General features: G+C 41.8%; 1 protein-coding gene across 1 annotated transcript in view; it reads right to left on the reverse strand.

Moving 5' to 3' along the window:
- NELL2 (neural EGFL like 2) overlaps nt 1–16,545 on the reverse strand; it is a gene marked incomplete in the record, with an annotated part of 447,509 nt that overhangs the window by 256,107 nt on the left and 174,857 nt on the right. Inside the window, 1 exon segment of the mRNA XM_073619952.1 lies at nt 7,319–7,447. Within this exon segment, the coding sequence (XP_073476053.1) occupies nt 7,319–7,447 (129 nt within the window).

Below are 16,545 nucleotides of genomic sequence, written 5' to 3' on the forward strand. Positions count from 1 at the left end.
AGTAATGACATTGGCTGGGAAGGGGTTAAACATCTAGGGTGATCAAATGGTTAAATGTGTGCCTAACCATTGTTTATGTGAAACCAAAAGCTGCCGCATCCCACTGACAAGACATATGCATAGCTCTGTCTTGTCTTCATTCTCACTGATCAGCGGGTGCTAGCTGTCATCTATTGGGTGGCACCTGCTTATTGGCTTGTGCCATTATAACAAGGAATCCAGCCAATTATGTAACTTCTCAGTGTGTCCAGGCAAATTTTGCCAATGGTCACCTGCAGTCTCTACATCTAAGTATGGACCTGGTCATCTCTCATCCAATCCCATACTTCAGATAAGTATATCTGGAGTTTTAACTATTAAGCTGAAAGGGGTCCCTCTGCCATTAAGACCAGTGAACAAGGATTGGTAAGAGGGTTGTCAAAACCATTTTACAAATATACAGAAACAGACAGATACTTTTATATCACATGTCCTAGGACATTCAATAGAAATAGAATTCTCCCTACTCTCTCCTCCCATTGGAGCTTGTTTCAACTACCTTCACTTATCAGGGTTTCCACTTCTATTCTAAAGTATCCCCTTACAAGCCCATCTAGAAGGATTAATGAAGCTAACAAGATTCACCATTTGTGCATTATTAAAGTAGGGCCCCATCTAAGCTAGCAAAAAACAAAATATAGTTTTTTTTTTGGGGGGGGGGGGCTACACAAAATATATATTTTTTATATTACATATTCACAAGAAAAATAAAAATTTCAACCACACAACAGAGTGTCTGATTTTCTAAAAATGTGTTATGTGTTCACACACAAAATAGTGTATATATTCACTTCAATCATGCAATCGTGAGCAGATGAAATAACAATTTTTTTTTTTTTCCACATGGTTGGTTAAGTGAAAAACCTTCACACATTTCACACATGCCTCAATATCTCACAATACCACAATACAGTAAATGTGTAAAGCTTATTAAATGAACCCTTTAGAAAATAAAACCACCAAAAAAAGTATTTTTATAAAATATGTCCATTAATAGATGTCAGTCATATACTAGCATTTGTTAATTAATCTACATTATGTTATGTTGGATATATTTCATGACATAAGGCAGTTACTTGTTTTGCAATGTCAATGTTTTTTGCTACAGATATAGCATAGTAAAGAAAAGGTTGTTTTTTTTTTTTTTTTTTGTAGACACTTTGAACACCGTTTCAGTAGTGTACAATAGTAAAACACGAAGCCTTCCTGTCACATTGGCATATAAAGTAAATGCCTCCAAATATATTGTGACAGGGCCAGGGAAAACACTAGTTCTATTCTATTGAAAGTGCTCAATAGCATTTAGCCTAATTGTCAGACGCACTGCGAAAAGTGCCGATATGACCTTGCCCCTAAGGAAACTATTTCACGCAGCACGGATGTGTGATAAAAACATAAAGTGGAAAACCTGATGAAAGCATTTTACTAGAAGCACGGCTAAAATATATGCTTTATGAAATCTTAAACATTAAGGGTTTGTAATCTATTTATCCAGTTTAACTCAGATCTGAATTGTAATTTTCTTTCTATAGTCTGCTCCTTTGCTTTAAACCCCTGTTCAATAACCTGACATTGTAAATGAAATACTATATGCCTGCACAGATAAAAATGTAGATGCACAATACTCCTAAATCCTAATGTAAAATGTACAATACATTTAAATCTCCCACTGATGCCTCTTAGGCTTAATACATACTGAGAGTTGCTAGCAGTTTCTTAGAAAATCTGCAAACACATAATGCTATAAAACATGTACTTATATTTATTATCATTGTGCAGTAGTGATAAATCAAGAACATTTCCTTCCTTACTTTGGTGACCTAAATTTGCCTTTATCAAATGATCTGGTTGGTTTCTAGGACATTGATAGCATGCCATTGATTGCCTTTTAAATTCAGATCTCTTGAGATGAGCCATCCTCAACAAACCACACTGTCTGTGTAAACAGCAGCGCATAAAATGGGGAAAACAAGGTGTAAACATACAGTACATTAGTAGTTGGCTGTATTGGTATTAGGATGGTAGTTTTCGGAAGATGTTTTTATGGTAAACAGCAGTTTTGAATATCATATTAAACTGGTTGTCATTAGGTCAGCAACTGTGCATACAGTATGTGAAAACATCTCATTCAAAGATTTCCAAACATGGTTTCTATTTAAGCATTCATTTAAAAAAAAAAAAAAAAATGGATTACAGAAGTTATGATCTCAATTAGTGTTCTCTTTGATAATAATTTAGAATTCAGCAAACACTCACAAGAAAAAGACAAAGCGATAATTAACCTTAAAAAATATTCACTTCTTATCTTACAGCATTACAATAATGTTTAAATCATATTGTCTTTATAATGAAGAGCAGTTGGGCACTGAAATATACTGCAACAATGTTAGCGTTCCCAAAAATAGTAGTGGAACCTGGTGCTCACTAGACTTGAAAAAAGGGTGGATTGTGCTCTTTATTTTGCTTGGTCGGGACACCCGTAAAAAAAGCCCCCCCCCCCCCCCCCCCCCCCGGGTCTCACAGTCGGTCATCTAGCCCAGCACTTACCACATCTAGATTACGAGCCGTCAGTGCTCCTACGGGCGGGTGTCTCCTCCTCTGCATCACTACAGCTTCCGCTGTGCGTCTCCTCGTTCCTCCTCCTCAATCGGGTGACAGTTCACAGGACCCGCTTCCTGATTGGCTGGAGGAGGATCCATGTGAGAATAGCTAATATTCATTCACTATTGTCACACAACTGGATGGGCTCAGGGCGCAGTGCCTCGAGCCCATCCCTTTTTGAAACCTTTTAGAGCCTCTGGCTCTAATCAGGTGCTTCAAACCATTCCATTGGAATCCATGCGTCCAGCGCCCTGCATGTAAGATTAGGGGGTAGACGCATTGATGGGGGGCAGCGCCCCTAATGGACGGGCCACCATTGGTGGCTAGCTACTTGACTAAAGCTGGCCATACATTGTACCATTTTCTTTTAGATTTACCAAAACCATATAATAGGAGGTCAAACCTAAATACTTTCAATTTGTATGCAATCAGGCAGGCCCTTGCACTACATAGTTGAAGGCAAGAATTGAATAAGAAAATTCTATAATGTATGGCCAGCTCAACTTACCTTTTTGGAACTGGCCCTACTGCTCTGTAATTGCGGTTTTGGTACTACCAATGTATAGTTTAGGAATGCATAACCTAAAACAAATACTACAGTATGTAAAACTGCTGTAGTTGGATCTATTTCACTGAGATACAATTTTCAGAGCCTCAGTTGTCAGCCTTTCTGGGTTGCCAAAAAAAAAAGTGGTGTTACTGGAAGACCAACCCAGAGGTTGTAGTCATCTATGCACATAAAAAGACCATACTTAAAAGCCTTTATTAAAGTCATTATCAGGATATTCAAAGCACAGAGCAGCAATCTGAAATTATGTGATATAGCACATAACCATGCATAATTCATACTCTCATATCTTGTGTGTGCAATTGCACAGTGGCAAATTTGCAAACAGGACAGGAATCCATATCAAATTACTAAGGGGTTTGTTCACAGCAAAATGTGTTAAAGAAAACTGGTCATGAAAAATATATTTGGGCTGGCAATTCGGACCTCCTTTTGACAATGCAGTTTGTAGGTTTGCCCCGCTGACCCATGGGCATAAAAGCTGTCTGGGTTACTGACCCAAAATAAGTAGATAAGGAAAAAAAGTTCATAATTAAATGCTTAGCCTGGGTTAGTGAAGCAAGCTGGCGAGCATGACAGCCAAGAGGCTAGGTCAGCAATGGCTGCCTCTATGTTTCTCTTAACATTTTACCGTTAAATGCCACATTTTTGACTAATCCTTTTAACCCAATAGTGGTCAGCACACTAAAAAAATATCAAGCAAGAATGCTTCCAATGCACAGCAGCTTAACACATTGGGGACAGCAGACTACTGATGCATTTTATCTGAACATGCATGACAACAAGTCTGATATACAGCGATTATTTCCCTGTACCAGATATGTATTGCAAATGTGAGCATGTTCTTTTTACATGTTTTGGTACATACTGCATCTGGTAGAGACCCAAAAAATGCACACCAATTAAGAATAATTTAAGGATAAACAAGCAGTGGTGGATCTATCACCCATGCAAACATACAGGGGCCTCTGACATCCTGGAGCGCTTTACAGGTAGGACCACCCTGCCCCTGGGACTTTAGTGGTTGGATGCCTGCTGAATAGTTTCAATAAATGAAAGGACTCTGGCCAGCTTATGGAATTATCCCATGGGTGGACTGATCTCAACCTAACTGTGCCTGAATAATTCTGGCACTGAAGGCATTTTAGAGGTCTAATTGATCAAATACATAAAACTCACACACGCTTACACACACAGATTTTGAACTTGATGGACTTGTGTTGGCGGAGTGAGCACCAGATTTTTTCCCTCACACTTCTCTCTTCAGGTAGGTAAGCACTCTTTATTTGTTGTTCAGCATTTACACTGAGCATCACTGAAATCAGGGGGTGTTCAGCGTAAATGCCCCCATTCCATTGGTAGTCTGTATAAAGCTGTCAGCATGGGGTCCCCACATGAAATATACTTGTGTTTCCTACTATTGAAGGATTTTCCAGGCCTCTTCATCCTTCATTTTACTCTTTTTCTTGCCACTTTTAGAAACCAACTATCAGCTTGGGCAACTCAAAATTTTTCCTGGATGGGGAAATGTAATATACCAATTACCTGTACCTGTTGATCCCTACTTCCGCCAATACACCCCCTGCCCCCCACCATTACCTATCTCGGGAAACTCCAAGTTCTTTTCAGGGAAACAAAAAATACAGGCACTGCAGCACATTGCAAACTCTGCCTGGAAGATGGCTGAGTGAGCATATACTACGAAACCCTCATTTCAGGCCAATGGGCCCCCTGAGACTCCTTTAGCTGTTGCAATCCATCTAAGCTCTCTACCCAATGTCTGACTTTGCGTGTCCAATGACCCAATTTGAGAGTGAATATCATACCGCTGGTCTGTGCGATACCCAGTTTCCTGTACCTATACAATGCTTCTCTTGGAAACCTACCAAACTCTGCTCTACTTCCTGAATCGCTGAGAACAGGACCTCCCAAAACACTGCCTTCACCTGCAGTGCAATTCAAACTATGCTGCCTTACCATTTCTCTATCAATAGATACCAGAAATACAAATTCAAAATTGTTATTTGCTGGCACTGCACTCCCTCTCCCTTCTGAATTCTATGTACCTTTCTGTATCAAAATCCTGCTGTTGATGTGGCTTGGAGCCAGATAGTATGCATCATGTCTTCTGGTCCTGCCCAGACCACAGACATTTAGGATACAGGTTGAAACAAATGTTCAAAAATTTACTGACCACCCTGTACCGAAAGACCCAGCATATTTTCTTCTCCACAATAAAAGTTCCCCTGAAAGCATATAAAAAATATAAATAAAAAAAAAAATCTCTGAAAATACACTTGGCCAATGCAACTCATCCCGTTATTCCAGAACTTTGAAGTTTCCTTCTCCACCAATGATACAACAATGTCATGTTGAAGACGCCATCCTGATGGAGGAACTAACTAGCTATATTAAGGGTAGGAACTCGGATTTCCAGAACACTTTGTTTTACTGGATAGACTTTTCCTTTATGGAGGAATAAAGACCATTTCTCTCAGGGTCTTCTCTACCTCACCTTTCCCAAATGTCATCTATCCCTAGTACTGCCTAACTGGCCCTTTCTTCCACATTTTCATTTTTCCTGCCATTCAACTTCTCCTCAGCCCCCCAACTGATCTATCTCCCAGCCTCTCCTCCCATCATGCAGTGGGGACTGTCTGGCAGGCGCTTTCTTCCAATTGCCTCCCTCCTGACCTACAGTACCACCCATGACAGAGTAAATTTACTGAACAGAGACATAAACCATTAAAACCTGACAGAGGTTCCAAGTCTTCACAACTCTATCAAGAAAAAAAAAAAAAAAAGTTTGGCTTTGAATACACTTTGTTAAATCCTATTAGAGCACTGGTACCCAACCCGCAGCTCGCGAGCACTCTATGTGCAGCCAATGGCATCTTGGGCTGTGCCAACCTCCTGAAGCACCGGCAGAGCCTGACATGCTGCTGAGCACCAGGTAGAGAAAGAAAAACAAACTGCAGCAGCTTTGGTCTGTGTTCAGGAGATCCAGTCAATTCTTCTGCTGCCTGCTGTTTCCCCCTTATGTAGCAAAGTGGCTCACCCATGGAATGCATGTGAATGAGAATTTCTTTTACAGCCATGCCAAGAATGAAAGAGATGCTGCATAAGGTTTGTAACTGCCATTGACCGTCCTGCTTTATTCAGCTTCTACACTCTCCAGCCCAAGAGAAGGGAATGCATCTATGTAGTAGGAATTACACAGCAGTCTCCAGAAGGATTTTATGGACAGCAAGTTATACACAGAGCTCCCCCGAAATTTCAAGTAACAAGCAGCATAATCATGCATTAAAGCGAAGCAACGGGGTAGTAAAGCTCAAATTTCTCAGATTGATTTTCAGGGCAAGCGCTAATTTGAAGATAGGCATACATTGAAGTTAGTTTATGCACACAATTCACTATAAGAAAAAGAGTTAAACTTCTCTCCAAAAAAAAATAAAAAAATTAAAAAAATTCTATCCAATGCGTTAACTCAACCTCACCAAACACTTTCAATTGTTAATTGCTGAAGCTTGACAATGGAAAGAGGAGGTGAGTATTAAACACTGGGGAAAGTTTATGAACCTCAAGATATGCAAGGCTATATAGACAGCCCGGGCCTAAGATCCACTGAGCTTTGCAGACACACAGGGATCAATATGAAGACTAAGACAAATCCCTGTGGATCCCTGATAGAGGAGCAACATCATTACCCTAGGCTGCTCCCCTGATTTGAACTACAAAGACCTTCCCCCTTTTTTCCTTTATCTAAAGATAATAGTTCATAGTTCACAGATAATATTTTTTCATATATCAGTTTATTGCATCTGTAACCTTTTTTCTTTGTACGCAAAATGTGACACATCAACAAACCGATTAGAGATAGAATGATACAATAAAAGGAAATTACTATACTGCTCAGAACCGAAGTGTATGTCACCACAACTGTCACTAAAAACTTACCAAAATGTAAAGTAACATTATAAATAGTGGAGTGATATTTTGTTGAATGTTGTATGCTCTCAGAGGACTTTGTAAAAATCAATGACAGATTAAACACCATGTTGTAACAAAATGTCAAGCTTTTATAAATGCATGTTAAAGAGAAAGGCATACCATGCATGTACATTTCTTACAGCCATCTGTCCAGGACTCCAGCTCTCTGTAGACGTTGCCCTTTACTGTGCAAGACCTCTCACAGTAGCATTGATCTAACCTATTCATCCTCTGCTCAGCTCTTGACAGCTGCAAGAATATTTCAAACAAGAGAAAAAAAAGGCTTATGACACAAACAATATTTTCCATAATTCCATAATACATAAGAGGTAAAAGTCAACTGTGGCACTACAAACAAATGGCAGGTTATGTGAAACTACAGTGATTACCACGTGAACATAACCTTACCTGTCCCAATGACAACTTAAAAATCACCATTTACTTTTCATATGATTTTACTGCCTAACAGACCACCAGTACACTACACTACACATTAATTTTAAAGACGATTCTAATAAAATTGAGGAGGTTCATAGCTATCTGCCACCTTGCTACAAAATCAAGTAATGGACAGCCAATAGTACTGCACTTTATTACAAAAATCTAAAATTACGCTGCCCTCTTAAAACGGAAAGTATTTAAAATTTAATCACATCCTTCAACAATCCAATACGAGCTAATTTTTATTAAACCCCCACAAAAGAATACTTCATTTTGCAGTGCACTGTAAGCAAATTATGAAAGCATTATTTGTTAGAAAAAAAATATAGGCTTTAACCTAATTTTGTATATTTTTCTCTCTCTCTCTCTCTGGGCTGAGTACATCCTGTAGTCAAGCAGGCACCAAATACTTTTGAGCAACTGTGCTCCAATTAGCACATACAGTACCTCCATCTCCTCAAACATTGCAGAGGTTAATTACTAGATTCTAACCCGTTGGCATCACACGCCTGTACAACTTCATAGAATATTCCTGGACACGTGTAAACTGTGTTGGAGGTTGTAGGGCTGTTGCCACTCATATTCACATCTGGTGGCACTGCCCACTTATTCACGCTTTTTTGGTCCTCTGTCCTTCACTGGATCAAAGTTATACAAGGATCTCCTAATGACCCCTGTGTTGTGCTATTTCACTGTAGGGGTGAACCAGTCAGCCGATAAATGGCGCTCTATTATCCTCATCTTTTAAACTCTGCATCTTATTCCTCACTGCTAGAAACAGACAGCCATTCCTACAGTGCAGCAATGGTTACAGGTAGTTGACCACATATACCATATGGAAGATCTCTCATCTGAACATTGTGACTAATCTGCAGCACAAAAAATATGGGCCTGCTTGTTCGCTTTCACCTACTCATACTCTTATTCTGACCTTATGTCCAAAACCAATTGAAATTGTTATAGCTAAATAAGGTTTTTGCTTCCAGTAAACCCGAAAGCAGGAGCCATTCCTTACTTCATTCATTACAACCCCCCCCTCCACCTTCTTCCCACCTACCCTCCTCTGGTGCGCTCTTTCATCTCTCATCTTCTCTTTCCTTACTTACCCCATCTAACTTTTCTCCTCCATGTTGAGGTTCTCTCTCACTACATACTAATTTATTCCATGTCTACTGTCTGGATACTGGTTTGCTCTAGTGTCAGGCTTGCTCTGGCACCTTATATGCTGTGTATTCCGGAATCATGTATGTTATATTGCAATTTTGCTGTCATATTAGCTTTTCAATTAAAATGTATTGAAATAAAAAAAAAAAAAAAAAAAAGCAGCCACCAAATCATGAGCGGTAGGTCAAATGCAGCTTTTTGCTTTTGTCTAAACAGCCCTTAAAGCAGATCTTCACTGCATCTGAGCACCATAAATCAAAAACTCTATTTTATTTATTTTTATATTCAAAGCATACTTCCCCCATTCATTCATGTGTCCATGCTTTATTTTGTTAAGAATCAATATAAACCCCCCTCCCTTTCCAGCATTTCTGGCTGTGATCATCTTGGGTAAGGGCAAATGATTATTTACTTCCTGGAAACCATCTGCCCTTAGCTCAAGCATGCAGGCAGGAGTGTGCTTAGTGGAGAAAACCCCTCCTCCTCCTCCTCTCCTCCCATCCCCTCCTGAAGACTTCTGGGATGCATGACATGATGTGCCTAGGCAAGAAACCAGGAAGTAGCTTAAATGCAAAAATTAAAAAAACACAACCTTATAGCAAGTCAATATATTCTACCTTCCTGTCTATTTACTAATGCAAGCAGTATAAGGATTAAAAAAATAATCAGTGTAGATTAGGATAGTGAAATTCCACTTTAAAGGCACTGTTTCTCTCACTTACACTATTACCACCACACCATGTACAGACAGACAGGACTACTGTCACTGCTGCCTGAGGAAAAGGACTTTAGTGGCCTTGAAACATTGTCACTTTCTGTTGCTGACAATAAAGCATCCCATTCGTTTATCTAAACATTGTGTGCTCTTGCCATCTTGGACTTGAGCTATGTTTACCACTTTAAGGACAGTAAAGAGATTCATATAAATAAGTCCCTGATTTCTTGGTGGCTAGCTGTTCATGGAGAAACACTGGCTTATAGCACTAATGCAACTATAGACTAGTTTTTGAGTTTATGATTTTAGGCTGTATCGTTAATATGGACAAGTGGTCCTAGTCTCACAGTTGTAAGAAGTAGTGCCAATTTCCCGTAACTCTAGGACCCCTTTCACACTGGTGTGCCTTTGCCGCGCATTTCCACAGTGACAAAAGTGCATGAAAACTATTCCCCATTAAATCCTATGTAACGGTTTACACTGTAGGTGCATTGTGCTTTGAAAAGTACTGCATGCTGCAGCTTTGGTGTAATTTTCAAGAGCCTACCAAAAAGACACCACTGTAATCCAATACGAATGTATTAAAAATGCATCAGTGTGATAGGGCCCTTTAAGCTGCACAAACACGCATCGGTGTGAAACGGCCCTAGGAAACAGTCTGGAAAAAACAAGTTAGCAGTGTGAGCCCACTAAAGGCACCCAACTGCTGCATCTCCCCTACCTTGGGTTCTGGCTTTCTTTGGCTCATTTCTGCTACCTTCTCACGGAAAAATAAAGGTTTAGAGCCACACTCCAAGATCCAATCCCAATGTAGATTTATTGATACAACTCTAAGATACACAAACTGCTCCTTTTGATCTGGTTCACTCCTAACATCAGGGGCGTTGCTAGGTCTACAAAAGATCTGGGACTAGAGCCCATAGCAGCGTAGTAAAGAAAGTCTTACGCTTGGGCGGGCATACACATGTATATACAGTAATATACGTGTGTGTGTGTGTGTGTATACATCCCCAGAGAGCCCCAACTTACATCAGGGTCCCCAGAGAGCCCCCCCCTTACATCAGGGTCCTCAGAGAGCCCCCCCCCTTACATCAGAGTCCCCAGAGAGCCTCCTCCTTACATCAGGGTCCCCAGAGAGCCTCCTCCTTACATCAGGGTCCCCAGAGAGCCTCCTCCTTACATCAGGGTCCCCAGAGAGCCTCCTCCTTACATCAGGGTCCCCAGAGAGCCCCCTCCTTACATCAGAGAGCCTCCCCCTTGCATCAAGGTCCCCAGAGAGCCCCCCTTAATTCAGGGTCCCTAGAGAACCCCCCTTAAATCAGGTTCCCCAGAGAGCCTCCCTCTTGCATCTGGGTCCCCAGAGAGCCCCCCACTTACATCAGGGTCCCCAGAGAGCCTCCCCTCCCCTTGGGGACCCCTGCAGAGACTTGGGGCTCTGGGCCCCAGATTCGGGGCTATAGCCCCAAAAGCCACCCCCTAGCGACGCCACTGCCTAACATACTTTAGCTATAGAGAAACTGATTCAGAGAGGGAGAGGTTTGTGTAGGTTGGAGCTATACTAATTAACCTACATTGACATTGGATCTTCAACAGCAGCTGCAAATTTTCTGTTCATGTTTTCTACCTAAAGCGCAACTAAAGTGTAGCGCCCTCTACTTTAGGGTAGGTGCTATAGTGAGGTTTGGTATAATAGGATTTAGTTGCAGGTAAATTTGGCCAGGCCTATGGTCTTTTTCTAGGCCTGGTTGTTTTGATTTAGGTGTGGGAGTGTCAGAATAGAAGGGGGTGTGTCCACCTACACTTAGGCTCAGAGATACCTCCTCTGTCTGACGGTGAATTGTTCTGGGAAGGAGAGGATGGGCTGAGATCTGAGTGGCAGGAAGCTCATGTGAGAGTCCTGACCAATCATTAATTTGTTTGGTTGAGAGGAGGTCTCTCATATAAGCAACGCTGTATCCTGGCCTAGGCCGAGAAGGCCCAGGCCTAGGGCAGCACTTTGCAGGGGGGCAGCACGGAAAGAGTCCCCACCAGCTTGTGCTACACTGTTAATGTAGCACCAGTCTTATGAGGCGGACTGGGCTGAGAAGCAAATTAGTCTAGCGCCCCCCATAAAGCGGCCGCACTGCTTCCGGTATGCGGGCGGCCGGCATTCCACAACTGTTTTGACTGTCCTCTCATCCTGGACCACAAACCTTCCTTACTGTGCTATATGTTTTCTGCTGCACCATTGGCCTGGTTATATCTTCTTAGCCCTCTCCATAAAATTATCAGAAATTTGTGCTTAAAGTAGAACTATAGGCAACACTTTTTTTTTTTTTCTCATTTTGGATAGAGTAAGGGAGGGTTATAGCCCCTGTCAGTTTATTTTTTACCATCCCTGTCCCATTGCAGAGATTTCCCTTCACTTCCTGCCCCATGGCCAAACAGGAAGTGAGAGGAAATCTATGCAAATTAAGGGAATCCATTCCCCCCCACTCGGCCCTCAGCACTAGTGTCCCCACTCAAAAATTTCAGGGCGGGTCTTAAACAGCAAGGGGTGTGGCCTAGACAGTTAGAGATGGGTCATATTTAAATTAGGGGGTGCACGAGTTTAGTCAGGCCTAGGGCAGCACAAAACCTAAATACATTACTGCATATAAGGTGGGGTGACATGCTCAACGGGGGAGAGGGCCCAGGGCCCAGGGTCTGAGAGGGGGAGAGGGAGAGGGAGAGGGAGAGGGAGAGGGAGAGGGAGAGGGAGAGGGAGAGGGAGAGGGAGAGGGAGAGGGAGAGGGAGAGGGAGAGGGAGAGGGAGAGGGAGAGGGAGAGGGAGAGGGAGAGGGAGAGGGAGAAGGGCCTGGGGCACTGAAGTAGGAGAGCCGTCAGTAATGCTCTCGAGGAGACTCGAAGGTGGACGCCTGGAGTGCAGAGGAGCCAGCATGTAGCGCTGGGGATGGTGTTGGGCATTCCCACATGGGGATGTGCCAGACAAGCGTGGAGGAAGTAGGAGAGAAACGGAGGAAGTAGACCGGAGTATAGACTTTCTGTGACCAGGAAAACAGACTATCGAGGGAGGAAAACAGGTCAGTGTGATTCAGAGAAACAAGTGCAGGAACCATGAGAACAGTAACTTCCAGGGACTGAGGAACGTTAGCATGCGGGTCATGGAAATAGGCGGTGAAGGCCTGTGGACTTGGCAGTAATACTCTAAAGGAGTTCTATCAGTCAAGCAGAGGGAATTATTCAGAGTAATGACTTTCTGTTCATCTTGGGAGTTCTGTATAAGGGAAGTCCATTAACAAAAGCTACGGCTATGGATGACACCCTTGTAAAGTGGGATCTGGCGGAGCATCTCATATCTACCTATGAATAACCCCAGTCTGTTGCCACGAATAAAGAGTAATAAAACTTGAACATTGACTGTTTTGCGTCGTTTGCTTGGTGATGGGAGATCAGGAGGGGAGTGATTGGCAAATGTATATGAACAAACCAGGCAGCCCCGGTGCGCGTACCCAGCGGCCGCGATGTCCGCCGGGCACCCGCGATTGCCAGGTAACCAAGCAGGACCGTGGATCTGTGTGTGTAAATACACAGATCCACGTCCTGTCAGATGGGAGGAGACCGATGGTGTGTTCCTTGTACAGCGGAACACCGATCGGTCTCCTCCCCTTGTGAGTCCCCTCCCCCCACAGTTAGAAACACTCCCTAGCAACATATTTAACCCTACAGCGCCACCTCCTGGTTAACCCCTTCATTGCCAGTCACATTTATACAGTAATCAATGCATTTTTTTAGCATGGATCGCTGTATACATGTGAATGATCCCAAAAATGTGTCTAAATTGTCCGATGTGTCCGCCGCAATATCGCAGTCACGATAAAAATCGCAGATCGCCACCATTACTGGTAAAAAAAAAAAATAAAAATGCTATAAATCTATCCCCTTATTTTGTAGACGCTATAACTTTTGCGCAAACCAATAAATATATACTTATTGCGATATTTTTTACCAAAAATATGTAGAAGAATACGTATCGGCCTAAACTGAGGAAAAAATGATAAAAATTTCATTTGGGTACAGTGTTGTATGACCGCGCAATTGTTATTCAAAGTGCGACAGCGCTGAAAAGCTGAAAATTGGCTTGGGCAGGAAGGGGGTGAAAATGTCCTGTATGGAAGTGGTTATTGTACACACAGCACCCCATATTGACAGAAAAACACAGAATTGTTGACATTTTTGCAGATTTATTAAAAGAAAAACTGAAATATCACATGGTCCTAAGTATTCAGACCCTTTGCTGCGACACTCATATTTTTAACTCGGGTGCTGTCCATTTCTTCTGATCATCCTTGAGGTGGTTCTACACCTTCATTTGAGTCCAGCTGTGTTTGATTATACTGATTGGACTTGATTAGGAAAGCCACACACCTGTCTATATAAGACCTTATAGCTCACAGTGCATGTCAGAGCAAATGAGAATCATGAGGTCAAAGGAACTGCCTGAAGAGCTCAGAGACAGAATTGTGGCAAAGCACAGATCTGGCCAAGGTTACAGAAAAAATTTCTGCTGCACTGGCCGGATATTCTCTTAGGATTTTTTGGTAGAGCTCAGAATTCATGGTTCCATCAATTATGGTAAGTCGCCAGATCCTGAAGCTGCAAAGCAGCCCAAGAGCATCACGCTACCACCACCATGTCTGACTGTTGGTATGATGTTCTTGTTATGAAATGCTGTATTAGTTTTATGCCAGATGTAACGGGACGCACACCTTCCAAAAAGTTTATTTTTTATCTCATGAGTCCATAGAATATTTGCCTAAAAGTCTTATGGATAATCAAGATGTTTTTTGGTATATGTGAGATGAGCCTTTGGTGTTTTTGGTCAGCAGTGGCTTTGGCCTTGGAAGTCTTTTTGCCCAGTCTCATGAACACTGATCTTAACTGAGGCAAGTGAGGCCTGCAGTTCTTTAGATGTTGTTCTGGGTTTATTCATGACCTCCTGGATGAGTCGTCGTCATGCTCTTGGAGTAATTTTTGTAGGCCGGCCACTCCTAGGAGGGTTCGCAACTGTTCCAAGTTATCTCCATTTGTGGATAATGGCTCTCCCCTTGGTTCACTGGAGTTCCAAAGCCTTAGAAATTGCTTTGAAACCCTTCCTAGACCGATACATTTTATATTACTTTGTTTCTAATCTGTTTTTGATTTTTTTTTAGATTGTGGCATGATGTGTGGCATTTTGTGATCTGTTAGCGTGCTTCACTTTGTCAGACAGCTTCTATTTATGTGATTTTTTGATTCAACAGGTCTGGCAGTAATAAGGCCTGTGTGTGGCAAGTGAAATTTAACTCAGCTTTCCAAAAAATTGTGGTTAATTCATGATTCAGCATAGGAGGGGGCAATAACTTCTTTACATAGGGCCAGGCAGGTTTGAACAGCTTTTTTTCCCTTAATAAATGAAATAATTTAAAAACTGCATCTTGGATTTACTCGGGTTATCTTTGTGTAATATTAAAATTGATTAGAAATTATCTGAATCATTTAAGTGTGAGAAATATGCAAAAAAAATAAATCAGGAAGAAGGAAAATATTTTTTCACAGCACTGTATGTAGACATATTGAAATAACAGTGTAACTTTAAAGAGCACAAGTAGCATGCCGACAATGCTGGTGCTAATTGGGAGTTAGTGGCTCACTGTTAGCCTGTTAACAGGAAGTGCAGTTACGGGTAGAACCTCTAGATTTTGAGTTTACATTAACTTGAAATGGATGTAAATTTGGTGGGTTGTATTACTACATCAATACTCTTTACGGTTCCCTCCAGCCCCAGAAGAATTTGCCCCCTTAATGACCAGGCCATTTTTTGCGATACGGCACTGCATCGCTTTAACTGACAATTGCGTGGTCATGCGACGCTGTACCCAAACAAAATTGACGTCCTTTTTTTCACACAAATAGAGCTTTCTTTTTGCGCTATAAACAAAGAGCGACAATTTTGAAAATTATATATTCAAAAAAAAAAAAAAAATCGCAGTAGGCGCATATTGATTGGTTTGCGCAAAAGTTATCACGTCTACTATGAAATAGATTTAGGCATTTTTTTTAAAACTGTTTTTACTAGTAATGGCGGCGATCTGCGATTTTTAGCAGGACTGTGACATTGCAGTGGACAAATCTCACCCCAAATTACACTTTTTGGGGACCAGTGATATTACAATAATCAGTGCTATAAAAATGCAGGGAAGGGGTTAACACTAGGGGGCGATCAAGGGGTTAAGTGTGTTCTAACTTTCGGGGGGATGAGCTAACTGGGACATGACTAAGATCACTGTTCCCGATCACTGGGGACAGAAAATCTAACATGTCCCCTGTCAGAACGGGGATCCACTTGTTTACACTGGCAGATCCCCGTTCTGCCTCTGTACTAGGCGATCGCGGGTCGCCGGCAGACAGAATCCGCCCGATGCGCAGGCATGCTCCGCAGCGGCGCACGCCCGCAACTGTGCGAGCCGTCGTACAGGTACGGCGATTTGCGCAGCGCTGCCAACCTGCGGCAGTATATGTACATGAGCTGGTCGGCAAGTGGTTAAAAAAAAAAAATTACTGTTAATGTAATTTTTGTACCACACCTTGTGCCTGAAAAAGTATAAAGGCCTTTCTGGACTCTGAAATGTCTCTTTGTAGTTCTTGGCAGCTGTAGTTCCTGCTGATGTATTGTTACTCAGAAGGGAGCAGAAGCAAATTTTTCTATGCTGCAGCCATGGGAAAAAAAAACTGGAGAAGCCTTTAATTGTGATATACTGAACATACGAGATGTATGTCAAACCATTCAAATATAATAACTATTATTCTGTGGAAGGGAATATTCTGTTTAATAACCAGTGACACCTGTTCCAGGAATAGATATGTTTCCTACCATCTTTTTCTGCACAGGCCAGCATTACATACCAAGAAGCTCACAATGGTTTTCTAGGAAAGATTTGTTATGTACAGTATGTATACATATAAACATAAATATGTATGAGCAATCTGCACCTAAATTATTTTTATC

The sequence above is a fragment of the Aquarana catesbeiana genome, linkage group LG03 (assembly GCF_042186555.1).
Source record: "Aquarana catesbeiana isolate 2022-GZ linkage group LG03, ASM4218655v1, whole genome shotgun sequence".
Classification (NCBI taxonomy): Eukaryota; Metazoa; Chordata; class Amphibia; order Anura; family Ranidae; genus Aquarana; species Aquarana catesbeiana.